Source organism: Macrobrachium rosenbergii, chromosome 40 (assembly GCF_040412425.1).
Source record: "Macrobrachium rosenbergii isolate ZJJX-2024 chromosome 40, ASM4041242v1, whole genome shotgun sequence".
NCBI classification, from domain to species: domain Eukaryota; kingdom Metazoa; phylum Arthropoda; class Malacostraca; order Decapoda; family Palaemonidae; genus Macrobrachium; species Macrobrachium rosenbergii.
The window spans coordinates 23,934,012-23,951,224 of NC_089780.1; the positions used below are offsets into that span (position 1 = coordinate 23,934,012).

Below are 17,213 nucleotides of genomic sequence, written 5' to 3' on the forward strand. Positions count from 1 at the left end.
TAAGTAACAGAAGGTTGGCTAGAATTATTATATGGTGTAGTAACATTTTGTTGTTATCCCCCTGGCTTGGGTAACCATACAAAAAAACATGAAACAACAAAAATAGGCATGATACTCAAAAACAAAAAGAATTTAGTTTAAGTAATCAGGGAAATTGTAGGTTGTTTACAAAAAGAAAATATTGAGAAGAAATTAAAACACTTTTTTGTGCAAAATGTTATACCATTAATGCTACATAACCTATAAAGTTTTTGGGTAGAAGGTTGAACTCGTAAAGGTGCTGAGGAAGTTAGGATTGCCCACTTCAGTTTGTTCTTGATCCTCTTGGAAATGCAAGTACTGCCTTCTTAAGTAAATTCTTAATCAATTTATCATTAGCCATTTTATTTTGATAATAATCAGTATTACATATGTCAGCATTTGTAGACTGGTAGGTATGCAGTGATCAGCATTTGTAGATTGGTAGGTATGCAGTGGCATAATGTCACAAAATATGTTTTCTTTGAGGGTAGGTATTAATTATTTTTTTATCTTTTGTAGCTTGATGATGACGAGAGAGACATGGATAATGGTTACAACTACTTGTTGCAAGCAGCTGAAGCAAATGACCGAGGAGCAATGATTCATGTTGCCAAGATGCATGATACAGGAATAGGCCTTCCTGAGTTTAGGTACATTATTTATATAAGAAATCATTAAAATGAGATCTTTAGGGCTTTACAACTTGGAATATTTTGTTTGGTTTTTTCTAATGTTATCATTAGTCCAACCAATTTTAACATGAATGTATTCTTATTAAGTAAATCAAGCTTGTTAATGTGAAGTAGAATCTGTTAATGAAAGAACAGATGGAGAGCACTGGGTTAAAATTAGATATACAGTAAACCCCGATATTCGCGTTCTCACGATTCGCGGACTCACGTATTTGTGGAATGTATTTACCCATTATTCGCGGAAAATTCGCCCATTCCCGGTATTTTTCACTGAGAAATATTCACTAATGACTGTATTTTCATATAATTTTCATGACTAAATGCACTTTTTGTGATAAAACTATTAAAATACTCAGGTTTAAGCATTTTTAGATGGTTTTCTTGTGTTTAAACTATCAAAATAGGCAGTTCTAAGTGTTTTTAGGGGGGTTTTAGGTATTCGCGGATTTTAGCTATTCACGGGGAGAGGGGTGTAGTACATCCCTCATGAATACGGAGGGTTTACTGTAATGTAAGTACAGCGTAATATTTTATAGAAAATCCTATGGTTTGCCTCTAAATTATCATGGAGAACACTTTTAATGGTTTGTAGTTTCTAGACATTGTATACCTGCATGTTTATTCTGTTTATATCCTGAGTCAGCTTGGAAATTGGGAGCATCAAAGTCAGACAGAAGACTGTCAGAAACTGTCTTATATTTGAGAGTAGTAATCCTGCAGACATGTCGTGATTTACCAAAGTCAGGCAAGACTCTTGAGGACTAACCCAGAGCTAGTTGATTGAGTGTAGGAGATTAACAGTGCACTAGGAAATGCATGGAGGATTAGTTATGGCTCTCTGGAACCTGTTCCTGATAAATATTGTATTTAATTGGAGCCAACATGTTTACTGGTTGGGTGCTAAGAATCCTGAAATAAAAGTAAATTTGAATTTAGTAATGAAAGCTTAATTCAGTGCTGATGAACTGTGGCTGGAAAAAATCAAATTGTTCCTGAAATCTTTGTATCCAAAATTCTTATAGTAATTAAATATGGATTTATGTAGCATATGTCATAATTTGTTCTGAATGTTCATAAAGATTTGTATGTATTTACAGTTTATAAAGCTATAGTTAAGGGTGCCAGCTTCATGAGTCAAAATTTGTATTCATAAACCTGGCAATCTTAATTTTGCAATGTGTTCGGTTCATATTTGTATAAATGTCTCTTAAAATTAAGCTGGTTGATGATCTCTTGAAACTAAGCTTTATTGTCCTTGACTTTCAGAACTGTTGACTGGAAGCAAGCAGTGTTCTGGTACGATAAAGTGGTAAACACAAACACAGAAGATGAAGAAGGAAACTTTGATGCCACAATGGATGACCCTCAGTACCAGCTGATCGCTAGAGAAGCCACTATGTACTGGCAAGGAGGGAATGGACTAGATAAGGATCCTTATAAAGCTGGTAAATCATCACCTGGGGTCCTTTCTTTTTATGATAATCATCTTATTGAAGTATTTAAAGTATTTTATTATAAAATTTTTATAAGACAAAATTAGTTTTTTAATACATCAGTGTTTTACACTTGCCATATTTGTGATCTCCATGTTATAAAATTTTTATAAGACAAAATTGGTCGTTTAATACATCAGTGTTTTACACTTGCCAAATTTGTGGTCTCCATGAATCATAGAAACACCATTGTCTAATATCAAGAAGATTGTTTGCTGGCTGATCAGCAGATCAGGATTGCACATTGGTACCAACAGACCATTTGTTTTACTTGAGTAAGACCCTAATGCATATTGAAAAGTAAGCATGGCTGGATGGCTAGGGAGAGTTAGAAATGATGAATTTGTATTAAAAAGTCTATTGTTTATGTGCAGAGATTCACACTTGAAACTGTTGTTGGTCATTAGTTCATTGAGTATTCTTTTGAAATCCACCTTTTGGGAATGAGGGTATTTGGTCGTTTTAACATAATGGAAATGGACAAAAAATCAAAAAGTTTGAGAACTGCAAGACAATAGCGGACTGTCTCAGAAATGCAGAGAATGACTGAGTAACTTAAATTGGACTCGGTGCCTGAAGCAATACTATTTTCTTTATTTTAATTCCAGGAGAGCTGTTTAATTATGCCGCAGAGTTAGCTACAGAGGCCATGAAAGGGAAACTAGCGTCCAAGTACTACATGCAAGCAGAAGAAGCTTGGGCCGAATGTGATGAAGAGTAGTCCTCATCAAGAGTTTTAAATAAATGTTCAAACATTAATGTTGAAGCTACCTGTTATATGTTTATCATACTCTTACATCATTCTCGATTCATGTGTCATCCATTTCATTGAGTGTACAGGTTATGAAGACAAGAGGCACTTTTAAGTATTTTGTGTTAAAATTGTATGAGAAATAGCTTTTTCAGTATTTTGTAATCTTCAAGATTTTGTATCATGAGATGCTATGTAATGTAGTTGTGTGTTTAATGAAACAGACCAACCTGTATATCTCAGTTTAGTATAGAATTTTGAAAATACTATAAGTAAAAGTTCATTTAGTTGTTTCTTTGGGAATTATTTTTGTAAATAGTACTTTAAATAAGAATATTAGGAGCTAATTCATTGTTCCTGCATGAACCACATGAAAAGAATACTGCCATCACTTCAATATTAGTTGATTAACTTGTTGCCAAAGTTCTTAGTTTTGTTAGAAATTTTTATCCAGCTTCTGGTGCATCAACTTGTAAAGGTTGTGTTCATCTTTAGTGATAACGTGACCAGTGTTAAAAGGAAGATATGCAATAGCATTGTTATTCTGTGATCCTTTGCAGGCATGTTTATGGTAATAAGGTTTTCTTGTAGCTTGGTTGATACTCCAAGTGACAAGTGATGGTCAAAGCATATTATTTTCCTGGAAAGAACTCTGCAAGCAAACCTTGTCGAAAGGTGTTCTCTTGACACTCCAGGAGTCTTGCCACATTTATGTTTGAAAGGATCTGAATGTTTAAAGATTTATAAAAAGATTTATTACTTTTTTTTCCATAAGTAACCTTGCAGTTTCAGCAAGAAGTGCCTTTTGAAACATGATCATGTCAAGTGCAGTTTTAGTGTTGTTTTTAAATGTCATTTTTATTTTTAAGTTTTCTGTATTTCCCTGCCAAATATACCTTCATAGTTCCAACAGTAGAAGTACCTATATATCATGATCATGCAAAGTACTATGATTTGAATGTTTATTTGCTGGACACCCACAGTTTTTTTTTTTTTGTGAGAACGTTCTGCTGGTAAGGATGTTGTTAAGTTTTAAGTGTGTACATAATGTTAAGAGCCCAGAACTTCCCAAGGAATTTCAAAATAATAGAAGAGAGGGATAGGGACTGGAAGACAAGTTGTCAATTTTTTTAGATGTTATTCAGGTACTCTGTGTAAAGCCTGTGTTTGCTTTTTTGAAAGAAAACTTAAAGTTCATGGCAGATTCAAGGCAAACTGTATGCCCTGTTTCCTATGTACTGTATAAGAGTTGAGGAATTTGATTCCTCTACATACATGTCTTTGTATCATACCAAGTGCAGAATGTGTGGGCAAAGGAAGTCCCTACTTAATCCATGCCTTAACTTTCATGTGAAAAGTTTCGTATGCAACTGAGGAATTAAATGTTTTTTAATTTTATATTGGCTTACTGGCAATCAACGTGTGAGCTGATTGTCAGTCGGTAATTTCATACTTTTTTACACAGGATTTTACAATTTATATTTTGTTTTCTCACATTTGCTCACATTTGTTGACACTTTTTGTTGTGTGTGAATGTTTATGCATATTTTTTAAGGTCTACTAATAATTGACTTGAATTATGCAGAAATCATTGAATTTTCTTGACTTCTTTTCTTGATGACAATTGTGAATGTAATACTTCTTGACTAAGTAAATGTAAATAATGATTTTGCGTTTGTGTTACTGTCATATTCTCTAATAAGGTTATCTTTGGGCCAGACTATTGGACACTGCCTACAACTTTGGAGAAGTCTTTGAGAAGGTGAGTATTTGATATAAGGGAGGATTTATGTATACTAATGCATAATTCATCTGCAACAGCACCCATCATAGTAGTCTTTGAGATTGCCGTGATTATCAACAATTATCCAGAATAACTGGATAAATGTTGTTTGTAAAAGATCCTAGAATAAGGGGGAGTAATGTCTGTAAAGAGTTAATGTTTGCTTAAAGGGAAATTAAGTGGTGGTGGTGATCAGCTTCACCACAAACCCATTTTCCTGTGAAAGGGAAGTCAAAATAGCAGTTTCTGCCTGGGAAATTTATGTCCATTAATTTCTTATAATTTATGTCCACTGTCCATTAATTTCTTACTCAAAGATGTACTTCCTCAGTGTCACCTACTTCATAAACCTATACAGAGGACTCTTAGTGGTGCATTTGTCCCCTATACACTTTGCGAACTCATCTATCATACACATACTCTCATGCTTTTGGGATACTAAGGCCCTCTTGTACTCTCAGCTCTTCTACCACATCCAGCAGAATATTTCTCGGTCTCTCGCTCCTTTCTCAGGAAACGACAAATTCTACAAGCATTCCACCAACCTATTGTCTTTTATTCTCACCATGTGACACAACCACTCCAAAAGACAGATCTGTCCTTATCTGTGCAAATCTCTCTTTACTGCATCCTATTTTAAGGTTTGTTCCTCAACTTTTAACTCGACTTGCCTCATGTACAGTAAGCAGACAAATCAGCTCAACTATTATTGTTATACATATTCAATTTCAGGTCTTTACTACAGTAAAGGAGATTTGACTCGGCTGTGCTTTCATACAATCCTACTTTTTCTTCCATCAGCCTTCTTTATATAACTACCAAGGACAGTGATTTTGCCAATAATGTAACTTGAATAGCCATTTCTTGACAGGACATAACATACTGTACTAGGTTCCATTTTCATTCATTATTATTGTATTCATGTATTTGCCACTAAGTAAGTACAAAAGACATTATGGAACTAAAGTCAACACTATGCATATGAAGCTACAAAATACCTAATAAAAGAAACAAATGATAATAAAAGAAACAAACGATAAAATGTCAAATTGCAAAGCGGGCAAAAAATCAATACCTAGAACTGTAAGAATAGTTTGGGATTATCTGTCATCAGGCCATTAAGCAAATGAAGAAATGGAAAATTCGTGACTAGGATAAAGTTTTATTATACATAAATTTACGCGAGGTAAATGATAAAGGGGTTAATTTACACCATTAAAATTTGTAGCTGGATAATAATTTGGAGAAAGGTATCCACTCGCAATTTCCTTTACAGCGCTGAATGACCATATTCAATTTTCATAGATGTTTGCCATAATTTATGGCTTCTGTGTCATTTCAGACAGCACATTTATCCACTGAATACGACTTTCTTTACTGAAAAGAGAATTTAGCAAAATGAAATGTGTAAATGAGAGTAAACAATAATCAGAGCGAAGGTCTATTACAGTTCACATTCGTACTTTTTGTCATGTATCAATGATGTCGTTAACGTCCGAATTGTTGGAGGGAAAACTGGTAATGAATTATAAGTAATTCTAAGACCTCAAATCTAGATAACTGTGATTGCATCACTGATGTGCACACGTTCAATACACAATAACGCTCATATCTATGATAACGTGAGCATTACTCATAGCGTCAGGGCGGTTCATTACATCAGTTGAAAATGCATAATGTTACCCTGCTGGCATAAGACCAGCTTGATGTCAACAATAACAAAAAAGGAAAAGATTCACTTGTGTAAAAGTGAACACACAAAAACAAGTCATCTTAGCGAGATATAACATTTATTGCTCACCTGTACAATAGTCAAAATGTCTCGGACATAAATCAACGACATAAACAGCATTGTCCATATTTCACAATTCTCATTTTGAAAAACAGAGAAAATGAAAATAAATGGATGCATTGTATAAAATAAATCTTGTCATAATAGGCCATAGGTGGTCATAGAAAAAGAAGGAAAAACTTTTAAACCGTATCCGGTTAAACCGAACTTGTGACTGTGACTTGTTAAAAAAAACAAGCACAGTTTACTTCAAATGTATTTTTATACAGTATATATACTAAGAGTTTTTCAATATATGTAGAAATAACAAACAGACATCAGGCGTGGAAATAAAGACAAGTATGACTTTAATCAAATTAAAGCTCATGAGATCGAAATCGTCTTAAACAAAAGGCACTCCTCGGCTACTGTCTCCCTACCCAACAAACATTAGGCGTATATTTATACTATATATTGAAAGAGTTTTCCTTATATGTCTATTATTAACAGATACATACAAGATACGCAAATAAAGACAGAATTAACCCTTTAATAAACCCAATTAAAGGCTACGAGATTGAAATTTTCCTATAAAGGAATTTATAAAAGCCCCCCCCATACAATCAACACCATACGTATCTTTAGGGTCTTTATAATAATAATAAAGTCTTTCGTATATATTTTATAATAACAAACAAACACAGCAAACGGAAATAAAGACAAAATTTACCTTAATAGCCCCCAATTAAAGCTCACGAGACAGAAACCATCCTCAACGAACGGCACTCCCCGGTTGTTGTTTATCAATCGCCCTTCAGGGCCTCCCCAACCTCCTATCTTCCTTTGAGCGAGTTTGCGACCTGTCCTTTAAATGACTTTCCTCGTCCGGAAACCATTACGAGAATTATCCATCCTGAAGGTATTTCGGTATTTTAGAGCCTCAGAAATAAACCAAAGACCTGATAATAGTTTTTCCGTCGTCAGTGGATGTTGTGACAGTTCTTCTTCTTCTTCAGTGACGAAGTTACACCTCAGAAAGATGTCGTCGGGTTCGGGACACGATTTCGTGGTAATTATCAAAGTGATGTGTTAATTCGTCATGATTTCTTGCAATTTAAGATCAAGGTTGATTATATATGTTAAATATTTATTGAGGAAATGATTCTAATCTTTAGTTTAATTCAGGCATGCATATCACAGGAACCACCCAGAGCATTCGTGGGCAACCTGGCCGTAATCTGGCCTTAATTAGCTTTCATTTCCGTCGTTTAAGATCAATGATGATCGTATATAGCAGATATTTATTTAGAAAAATAGTATAATGTTCTCTAGGATGCTTTAAGCGTATACGAAGTAACAAACAAGTAGAACTTACGGCAGGCTCCAGGTCCATGAATCACCCTAGTTCATTCTAATTTCCGCCATTGCCCTGTTTTATGCTATCGTTGCATTTAGGAATATATCTGTTAATTACAGTCAAGCTCTTTTGTGGGACTTTTTGAGTCATTTATAAATTTCAGGATTCTAACTTGCGTCTTATGCTAGCGTATAGTCTAGGCTACATAGCGTAAGAGTTAGTAGGGTAATGGCTAAGTACCCCAGGCTCCAGCAGTAGCAGTAGCAGTAGCAGGTAAATGCAAAGGAGACAGCCACACAAGGATATTGTCTGCTAATATAATTTCTGGTAGAACTATGTAGTAGCTCCGCGGAAGCGACTGCCTTCTAACTTAACTTTTCTACAGTTTTTTGGTTGCTAATTATGAATTTACCTTTAATTTTTGGCGGTCGAGTGTAATTAACCTGTAATTAACCCCTGAAGTCCATCCAACAAGGGGTTTCCATACGCAATCTTTACAAGACAGAGCACGGGTACGTCTGTTTCGAACGGTTCATATCCCGTCCAGCAAGTGCAACAACTTGTTAATGTATGGGTACCTAACCTGCCCCAGGCCAGTACTAAACATGGTGAAGGGACATTCCATTTGGCTGACAACAAACAGATGCACCGCCAGTATCAGAACCCCTAAAAGTGTAGAAAAAGCCAGTTGAAAAGGTAAAAACAGGCACGGAGCTAATATATAGAATTACTTAATTTCTTGACAGGTGTATAGCCTGGTAAAGTGTGTATAGCCTGTAAAGCAGTACAGGCAAGACCATTTGAGTAATCTACTGTGATAATGAGAATTGGTACAACTTTAGATTACTACCACGCCCCTCTGGTTCAGTAACTGCCAATTTATGTGCAAAATTAATACCCTGTTTAGTACCAGTCCCTTGGGGATGAATGTAAAAGTATAAAAAGATGGTAAATATGAACATATACAACAGGCATAACCATAAACAAAAATGGAAACAAAGGGTGGTAAATATTCCCATTGGCATTAGTGATCTTCGGTTTTACCAAAGTTACAGCCTGTCCCCCTCCCTCAGTTGGGCAGAAATCAACTTTCTGGGAGGTTAGGTTAAGAGGTTGCTAATGTGCTTAAGTTAAGTTTAACCAGACCACTGAGCTGATTAACAGCTCTCCTAAGGCTGGCCTGAAGGATTAGATTTATTTTACATGGCTAAGAACCAGCTGATTACCTAGCAACGGGACCTATGGCTTATTGTGGAATCCGAACCACATTATGACGAGAAATGAATTTCTATCACCAGAAATAAATTCCTCTAATTTTTCATTGGCTGGTCGGAGAGTTGAATGCTGGGCCAACAGCGTGCTAGCCCAGAGCTCTACCCACCCTCCAATGAAGAACTGCTAATGTGCTTAGAGATACTCAAATCAGAGAGAACCATAGAGAGGTCCGACTTCCTATATGTAGCGTAATTGGTCGCCATTTTGATTGTGGGTAACTGGAGCTGCAGTGACAGCAATGTTTTGTAAACAAATATGCTCTGAGTGCACTGCAACCCACTGTAGGGCCAACAGTTTGTCTTTATGCTGGACCACAACAAACTGCCAGTGTTTATTTATTTAACAGCTGTTATGATTGTTCGTTTTATGGACGTATATCAGAAAATGAGGGTACAAATAGGCCTATATACGTATGTAACAGTAAGACGACCACCCAGATACATCACAGCCAAATGTGACTAGATCAGCAAAACAGACTTTGCTCCAAATAATACCTGTTTAGGTAATTCTAGTGGGATACAGATTTTATTCTTCTCAGATATTCTTACAGATATGTATGTGGTATATTTATAAACAAAAATAACCCATAAATGTTTAAACAGTTTTATTCAAAGTTCAGTAAAATAAAATAAAAATAACTCTCGGAAAAATGTTTAAACAATTTTATTCAAAGTTCTGTAAAATTAAATAATACATATTTTCAAACATTTAGGCTATGTAAAATTACCTGTGAAAGGACTGCATCTGGAAAAGTAATTATTGTACTTCAGTGTCATTAAATGATGGCAGATATAATAGACCCTAGGAGAAGAACATACTAGCAAAATGTCAAGCCTTCGCAAATACCATGCCTTAGCAAAATATGCACAAAATGCCATGCCTTTGCTCAACCTATTGGAAATAGGGAGTATTTAATTACTAATCACGCACCACCACCAAAGGCATCAACACATACACATAGCACACATTGTTTAGCATTAAAATCACTACCAGTCCACCACCAAAAGCATTAACACACACCGAGCTTAATCGAGTTAGACAGGGCTATACTTATCTGTCAGTGTGAAGACCTGTTAACAAAATGCTCATTGGATTAATATGAATTCATTTATGGGAAATTTTCAACAGTTTTCTGTTTTTACATAATTTTTGTTTCTTTGGATGCTTTATTCGTGATTTTCTATTGATATTTTAGTCTCATTGTAACATACAACTGCTTCATAAACTGTACACTTTGAGAACAATAATGAATAGTACATAGCAGTAAACAAGCTGCTTACAAGCAGATGGGCTGACACACTAATGTGCTCACCTCGTGTTGCCCTTTGGAAAAGAGTAGAAGGCCACTTCTTTGTTTGTTTTTGTATACTTTGTACAGTTAATGGCAGTACACTCTGTTCCCTTTGATCCAAAGGTTTTCTTGGTGTGGCCTGTATAGTGTAAATGATCCATGGAGAGATAATTTGGTGTAGACTCGGCTGCAGTGACGGAATGATGCGTCTTTAGCAGCCTCCAGTTACACACAATCAAAATGGCCGCCGGCGCTCAGCCAATTACAATGCAGCACATAGGAGGTCGGCCCTCTCTGTGGTTCTTTCTGCTCAAATAGAGTTGATGCAATTGACTGGATATGTAATGATAGAAAGTGGTGTTGCCCAGGCTAGCTGAGAAGGTCAGGAAACTGAAACTGTAAATTATGATTTGTAAAGTTTAAAATGAGTAGTATGATGTAGGTGGCGCATTAGTTTACGGAAACTGTTATCCACAAACAATGTTAAGGAGGTTGTAGGTCTGTTATATAAAAAACCTTAGCAGGTGGGAATGCCCACAGTCTCATTGTGATGCTGAAATCAAAGGGGCATTTCTTGATAATATTGACAAATGGTGTTGGGGCTTCCTGAGAGAGAAATTGTGGTTGATGACAAGCAGGAAATACAGAAGGTTTACACAAAAAACTCTTATCTCTTAAAACTAGTTCATTACCTAACTAATCCACAATCTTTACAAAAACACAGCACTAGGCAACCCCCAAAAAACAACAGTACATATATATACTGACAAATATGACATTCAAGCAATGGAATTTTATCATTGAAAAAAATCACTTCCAACCCACACACACCCTCAAGCACACATCAATTACCTTAAACTATGAAACTAAACTACAGAAAACAATTGCCCTTTACAATGCCAGGGAATTCAGTTAAATCAGGTTAATCAACATGCTGTATAGACCCAATGTTACCATCCCAAACTAATTTTACTTGAAAAGATTAACTGCTCATCAATATCAAAACAGGAAAATTCTGAACCTATACCTTGACCAGTGTCTTACTTCAAGTTACTCAGCACTAGGTCTATTATCTGCAAATTATTCTTTTTTTCTTTTAAACACAGACTTATCTGTAAGAACCATGCCTCCCTAAGTATACCTAGACAGTTTTAGAGCAATGAAAGTTGCGAGTCCAAGTTACCATAATGAAATAAAATCAATTCTAGTACAGTATCACAAATATGTGTTCATAATACTACATCACAGAAGGCATATGAAAACACCCAGCTGTTGGGTCATCAATGATAACCTCTTGAATTTCAACATGGTGTCCTCCTTGATACCACTCAACATCCAAACATTGGCAACAAACTCACACAGATTCCCACACACAAAAGGGCTTCAACCCCAAAACTGAAAGGTGCACAACAGAGTCAAAACACATAAGGACCTCCTCAGAGTATCAAAAACCCAAAGAGGGGGAGAGGTTGGTCCCACTTGTTCACACCTGGAGAAGACAAGAACAGAACAAAAACTTTTACAACAACCAACCACACAAGCACAAAAACACCAAAAAAAAAAAAGAAATTCAAACATACAAATACACAACTAAACAAAAACATTACATTCTTTCACACAAACCAGTGCCTTTTCAGATCCCTACCCCAGTGGGAATCAAAACACAGTTGGAATAAATTTTTATGTAACATCAGGATTTGTCGTTCCTCTCTCTGACAAGGGGAGAGAGGTATGATAACAAGCAAATTGGGGGCTAATGTAGGTTTGTTGTCTGAACAGATTTAGCTCAACTTCAACTTATACAATGTTTCTCCACATTGTGTAATAGCCCAGTAGTCTGACTGTTTGGTAAACTTTTTTATCTGAAAAGTCAGAGGAATACGTCTCCTCCCTCTGCTTTAGCCCAACCAGGAAATGAGACCATGTGTGCTGAACCTCCAGTCAGTTCAAGACTTTCCTTTCCTCCCACCAGAGGTGAGTCTATCCTCACGTTAAGACCTAGGTTTGTTCTGCATATGAACAAATGAAAAATTGTAAATTAATTTGTATTTTTTATAGCTAACAAACCCACTGTCTTAACGTACATTTCCCACCTCAAAGTGATTCCCTGGGCTGGAAGAAACTGATGCATCATGGCACTCTCAGATGAAGCAAGGTTGGCTGATGCCTTCTCTCTCATCCGATTGGCCTAACCCTTTTGCCACCAATACTTGTTCTACAATTTTGTATGTTTTTTACTGGTTTCCAGCTGCCACTAGAAGATTTTATCCTCACGTTAAGACCGTAGGTTTGTTAGCTATGAAAAATACAAATTAATTAAAAATTTGTCATTTTTTAATCATTTTATTTGATCATTCCTGAAATTTATTTCTTTATTTCTCTGATAATTAATTTTTTGCAGGAAGAGAAGAGGAGGTACTGGAATCTTCCAAAGGAAGAGAAAAGGAGGTTTTACAATTGCCGTGAGAAATACGTTGAGCTGAAGGACGTTCCAACATGGCCTCAGTTTTATAAAGCCAGTAACTACTTGATCAATAAATTGAAGATTTCCGACTCCCAGAAACAGCGGTTACTGCAGGGCAGTGCATATGAAGCTGATCCAGAACTTAATGAGAAAATATCAATTTTTGAGGGTGATATAACTGCGTTGGAAATCGATGCCATTGTTAACGCAGCCAATAACACACTCTTGGGCGGTGGAGGTGTTGATGGAGCAATCCATAGGGCAGCTGGTAGGTCATTATTTTTTGAGTGTCAGACTCTTGAGGGTTGCAGAACAGGGGATGCAAAGATGACTGGAGGTTACAAATTGCCTTCAAAAGCAGTCATTCACACAGTTGGTCCCCGAGGCGAGCAGCCATCGTTACTGGAGTCCTGCTACAGGAGATCAATGCAAGTCGCCCTGGAGCATAACCTCAGAACTGTGGCCTTCCCTTGCATATCAACTGGTATCTATGGGTATCCAAAAGACAGTGCAGTACAAGTTGTTTTGCCCACTGTCAGGACGATGCTTGAAGCGCACAGGGAGAAGTTCGATCGTATCATATTCTGTGTTTTCCTGAAGGACGACAAGGAGTTTTATCTGCAGCACCTTCCGGTTTTCTTTCCGATTCCATAAGTTTAAGGCAGAAATATCCACATTCGTTTGAGTTGTGAGTGCTCTGAGGGTTGCATTGTGAACTTTTCAAGTTACGATCATTGGCTGTAATGTTCTTGATGAACTTTGAAACAAAATACATTTTGTCTATAGAGTACTTTTATCATTGTTATGGAAATATAATGTGAATGCTTTGAAACAAAATATATTTTGTCTATAGAGTACTTTTATCATTGTTATGGAAATATAATGTGAATACTAATAAATGAGGAAGTGACATTATAAAAAGAAGCCAGATCATAAAAGCTACAAAAAAATAATGAAAACTTAAAAACTGTACATGTATTAAATTAACATTACGTACAAGTGAATGAACTCTAACCCAAACTTAAGGATATTTACATCCACCTGAGGATTATAGATTCTGCAAACCCGAGTTTCTTGTCCTGGGAGGGATTTCAAAGTTATATTTACAGCTGTTTACTTAATGTGACATTCTTTTTCAGCTTACAGCTGTAGAGGCAATGCTGGTAGAAGCCGCATACATACTGTACTGTAGAAAGTACAGGACTGGATAGATGCATAAATATTTGTTTCAAGCTGTGGATTAGTGGCAAGTGGTTTCTTTTTTACAAACTGTGGTCAAAGTAATTTTAGATGTTACTTTGTTTGACGTGCAGTATCAGATGCAGTATATTATGCAGCAGCTGTGATTGAATGTACTCATTTTGAGAGTTTTCCTAATATTTATGTGCACTTATTGTAATGTGTCAGCATTTTTCATAATTCTAGGTATGAAAATTTGTGTAAATTATTGATTTTATTTTCTTGTTACAAATTATAGTATTACATAATTAATATATGTACAGAGTGCTTATGTAATAGAATCAATAAAAAGGATATTCAAAGCAGTAAAGGTACTTTGCACTAAACAAAATGGGGAATGTAACTTAAATAAATTTTGCTTCTTCACATAGTGTACAAACCTCCATTGTACTTGAGCTGAATGCTTGAAAAAGCACAATTTTCTGAGGTTGGTTGCTTCAGTATATTGAAAAATTCTTGTGCAAGTTTTTCCATACTGTGTTAAGAAGCTCACATCCCATTTCCAACTCTGTTTGTAGTCTGCACTATTCTGGTAACTCGGTTTCCAATGCAGGTGAAGTGGTTAGCTTGACAGTGCTTTATTTATTTATGTTTTTGGTTAAGAGTTTCATCTCATTAGTCATGAGTGTTTACTATTGTCATTTGTCTTTATTCAGCAAAAGAATGATTTTGACAAAAAAAGTTTTAATTAGTCAGTGACAGCTAGTTTGGTGACTAGTTCATCTGAGGAAACACCTACAAGAATGGTAAAAAATAAATAAATCACAAGTTTTTGTAGATCACTCTGTCAGATATATTCTTGCACTGCCTATAGTTCATTTTTTACAATCTTAGTTCCTAGTCTGTTCCAAAAAGAGGCTGTCGTAAGTGAGGAAGTTTCCTTAGTGGCTGGAACCTTTTCAGCACCAGTTTCTGTACATTGGATCTAGTATGGTTACTACTAGAGGTAGACAGATTCACAGTTTTATTTGTATTGCTAGGTACCTGTATCTTGAATTTTTGTGTTGGTTGATCTCTTAAGTACAAATTAGACATTTTAACCTCCCTTTATGTCCAAGGTGTCTGATTGATGATACATGTTTGGCTGCTATTGCTTCTACTGCTTCAAATCTTTCTGTATCCTTCTTACAGGATGATGATCAGAATTGAATAGCATACCCCTAAGTTGGGTCTAATTATTATTGTCTACTTTTCCATTGGTAGTATGAAGTTTTCATAATAAAACTAATATTGTGATACTTACCTGAACACCTGAATTAGCCCTGGTTACCCACCATCCCAATTTACCCACCATCCCGAACTACATCCCCATAAGTTTTACCCATTAATTAGGTAATAATTGCCAGCATTACCAACACTTACAAGAAAATCTTGTCAAAATGAGTTACCTGAAACACGGTTGGCAACGCTGCTGCGAGTCCCAGCTGAGCGAAGCCAGGTTCCCCAGTTGCGTAATTCACTAATCAAATTGAAGTTGGGAGGAGGGTGGGAATCATTCAGGTGTTCAGGTAAGTATTACAATATTAGTTTTATTATGAAAACTTCATATTGCAATACACTCCCTGAACACCTGAATTAGCCCAATAAACAAAATTTTAAGGAGGTGGGATTAATCTAATTTCAGCCCGACCTACCAAACGGGAAGGCAGGTAACTCCTTATTCATCTGCTCTCCCTATATGCATGTATCCTCACCTGGTTAACCACTCGGCAGGAGAGGATACCTGTAGAGAGAGCAACCTTGACGTCGGTCTCAAGTCTCGGTACTGCCCTGAGTCGAGGTACCTCTCGTGGTATTCAAACCTCCTCATGGATAGAGAGTAGCAAAAAACCAACCTACCATGTGCCTAATCACAGCCTCCCATGAGTCGTGGAGAACGACGAACCTCCCATGTGGCTAATCAAAGTACTCTCATGGATGGAGGGGTATGATGAACCTCCCACGCGGCTAATCAAAGCAATCACGTATGGAGGGGTATGATGAACCTCCCATGTGGCCATTATAGCCTCGCATGTATGGAGGAGAAGTTGAATGTGCAGTCTCTTTGGGTTCTTCGCTGTATGTTGCAGCCGACATCTGTGCAGAAGGGGGGTTTTGGAGAAAAGATCCTATCAACCTGGCTCGGCCCAGTTACGTCGTGCTAATGTCCTGCCTAATGCTCCCCTTATGGATCCTGATCAGTGGAGAATTCCAAATTCCTAGACTAGCTTGAATACCTAACTCCCCCCCCCTCCCCCCCGACCTTATCATGCATTTACAAGATCATGCTGGTTGCCACGAAAGGACCCAGCGAGTAACCCTTCTCTGATGAAAATTGGATGTCCCTGAGGTAAAAGATAGTGAAGACTGACACCGACTTCCAAGTGGCCGCTTCTAATATCGCCAACACCGAATAATTTCTAAGGAAGGCTGAAGATGTCGCCATTCCTCTAATACTATGTGCCTCGGACGCGCAAACGAAGTCAAAGGTTCTGAAGTTGATGAAGAGCCTTCCGACGCTTGCTGGATAACCTCCTGAAGAAAGAAACTGATTGCGTTCTTGGAGATCGAACACGAAGGGCATTTATGAGTAACTAATAACGTTCTCGGCCGAGGCAAAAGTTTCTCGGTCCGAGACAGATAGACTTTTAAAGCCCTAACTGGACATAATAGCATCTTGGAAAAGTCGCCTCCTACAAGTCTTCTAAGGATGAGACCTTGAATGCCCTTGGCAAAGGATTCGTTTCAGATTCGGACTTTGCCACAAATTCTGGTAGGTAAGAAAGGAAAATATCTTTCCCGAGAGGGAGACTGTCCTGGATACCGCCCAAATTTCTCCGATTCTCTTGGCTGTAGCCAGCGCAATTAAAAATAGAACTTTCTTAGTTAATTGCCTTAGGGGCAGAGACTCTAAAGGTTCAAAGGCTGCCGATCTTAAGAAATTCAACACCACCGCTAAATCCCACGAGGGGGCCTGAAGTGGAAGAATTGGGTGCTCTATTTTAAAAAATCTTAACAGATCATGAAGAATCGTGCTGGTTGAGAGTTCCGGAAGGTGAAAGCGGAACGTACTGCTCAGCATTGACCTGTACCCAGC

General features: G+C 36.9%; 2 protein-coding genes across 6 annotated transcripts in view; both read left to right on the forward strand.

Moving 5' to 3' along the window:
• LOC136826252 (eukaryotic elongation factor 2 kinase-like) overlaps window positions 1–4,624 on the forward strand; it is a 38,003-nt gene extending 33,379 nt beyond the window's left edge. For all 5 annotated transcript variants that reach the window (XM_067083380.1, XM_067083379.1, XM_067083382.1 and 2 more), the window contains 3 exons: window positions 541–671; window positions 1,980–2,158; window positions 2,815–4,624. In XM_067083380.1, the coding sequence (XP_066939481.1) occupies window positions 541–671; window positions 1,980–2,158; window positions 2,815–2,927 (423 nt within the window). In that variant the 3' untranslated portion in view covers window positions 2,928–4,624. The remainder of the gene's footprint in view (window positions 1–540; window positions 672–1,979; window positions 2,159–2,814) is intronic.
• A 2,664-nt stretch (window positions 4,625–7,288) lies between these two features.
• Window positions 7,289–14,447, forward strand: LOC136826253 (macro domain-containing protein PG1779-like). The gene is made up of 2 exons (XM_067083383.1): window positions 7,289–7,580; window positions 12,836–14,447. The coding sequence occupies exons 1-2, from the start codon at window positions 7,383–7,385 to the stop codon at window positions 13,550–13,552; spliced, it is 915 nt and encodes a 304-aa protein (XP_066939484.1). The 5' UTR covers window positions 7,289–7,382; the 3' UTR covers window positions 13,553–14,447.
• The last annotated feature ends 2,766 nt before the right edge of the window (window positions 14,448–17,213 follow it).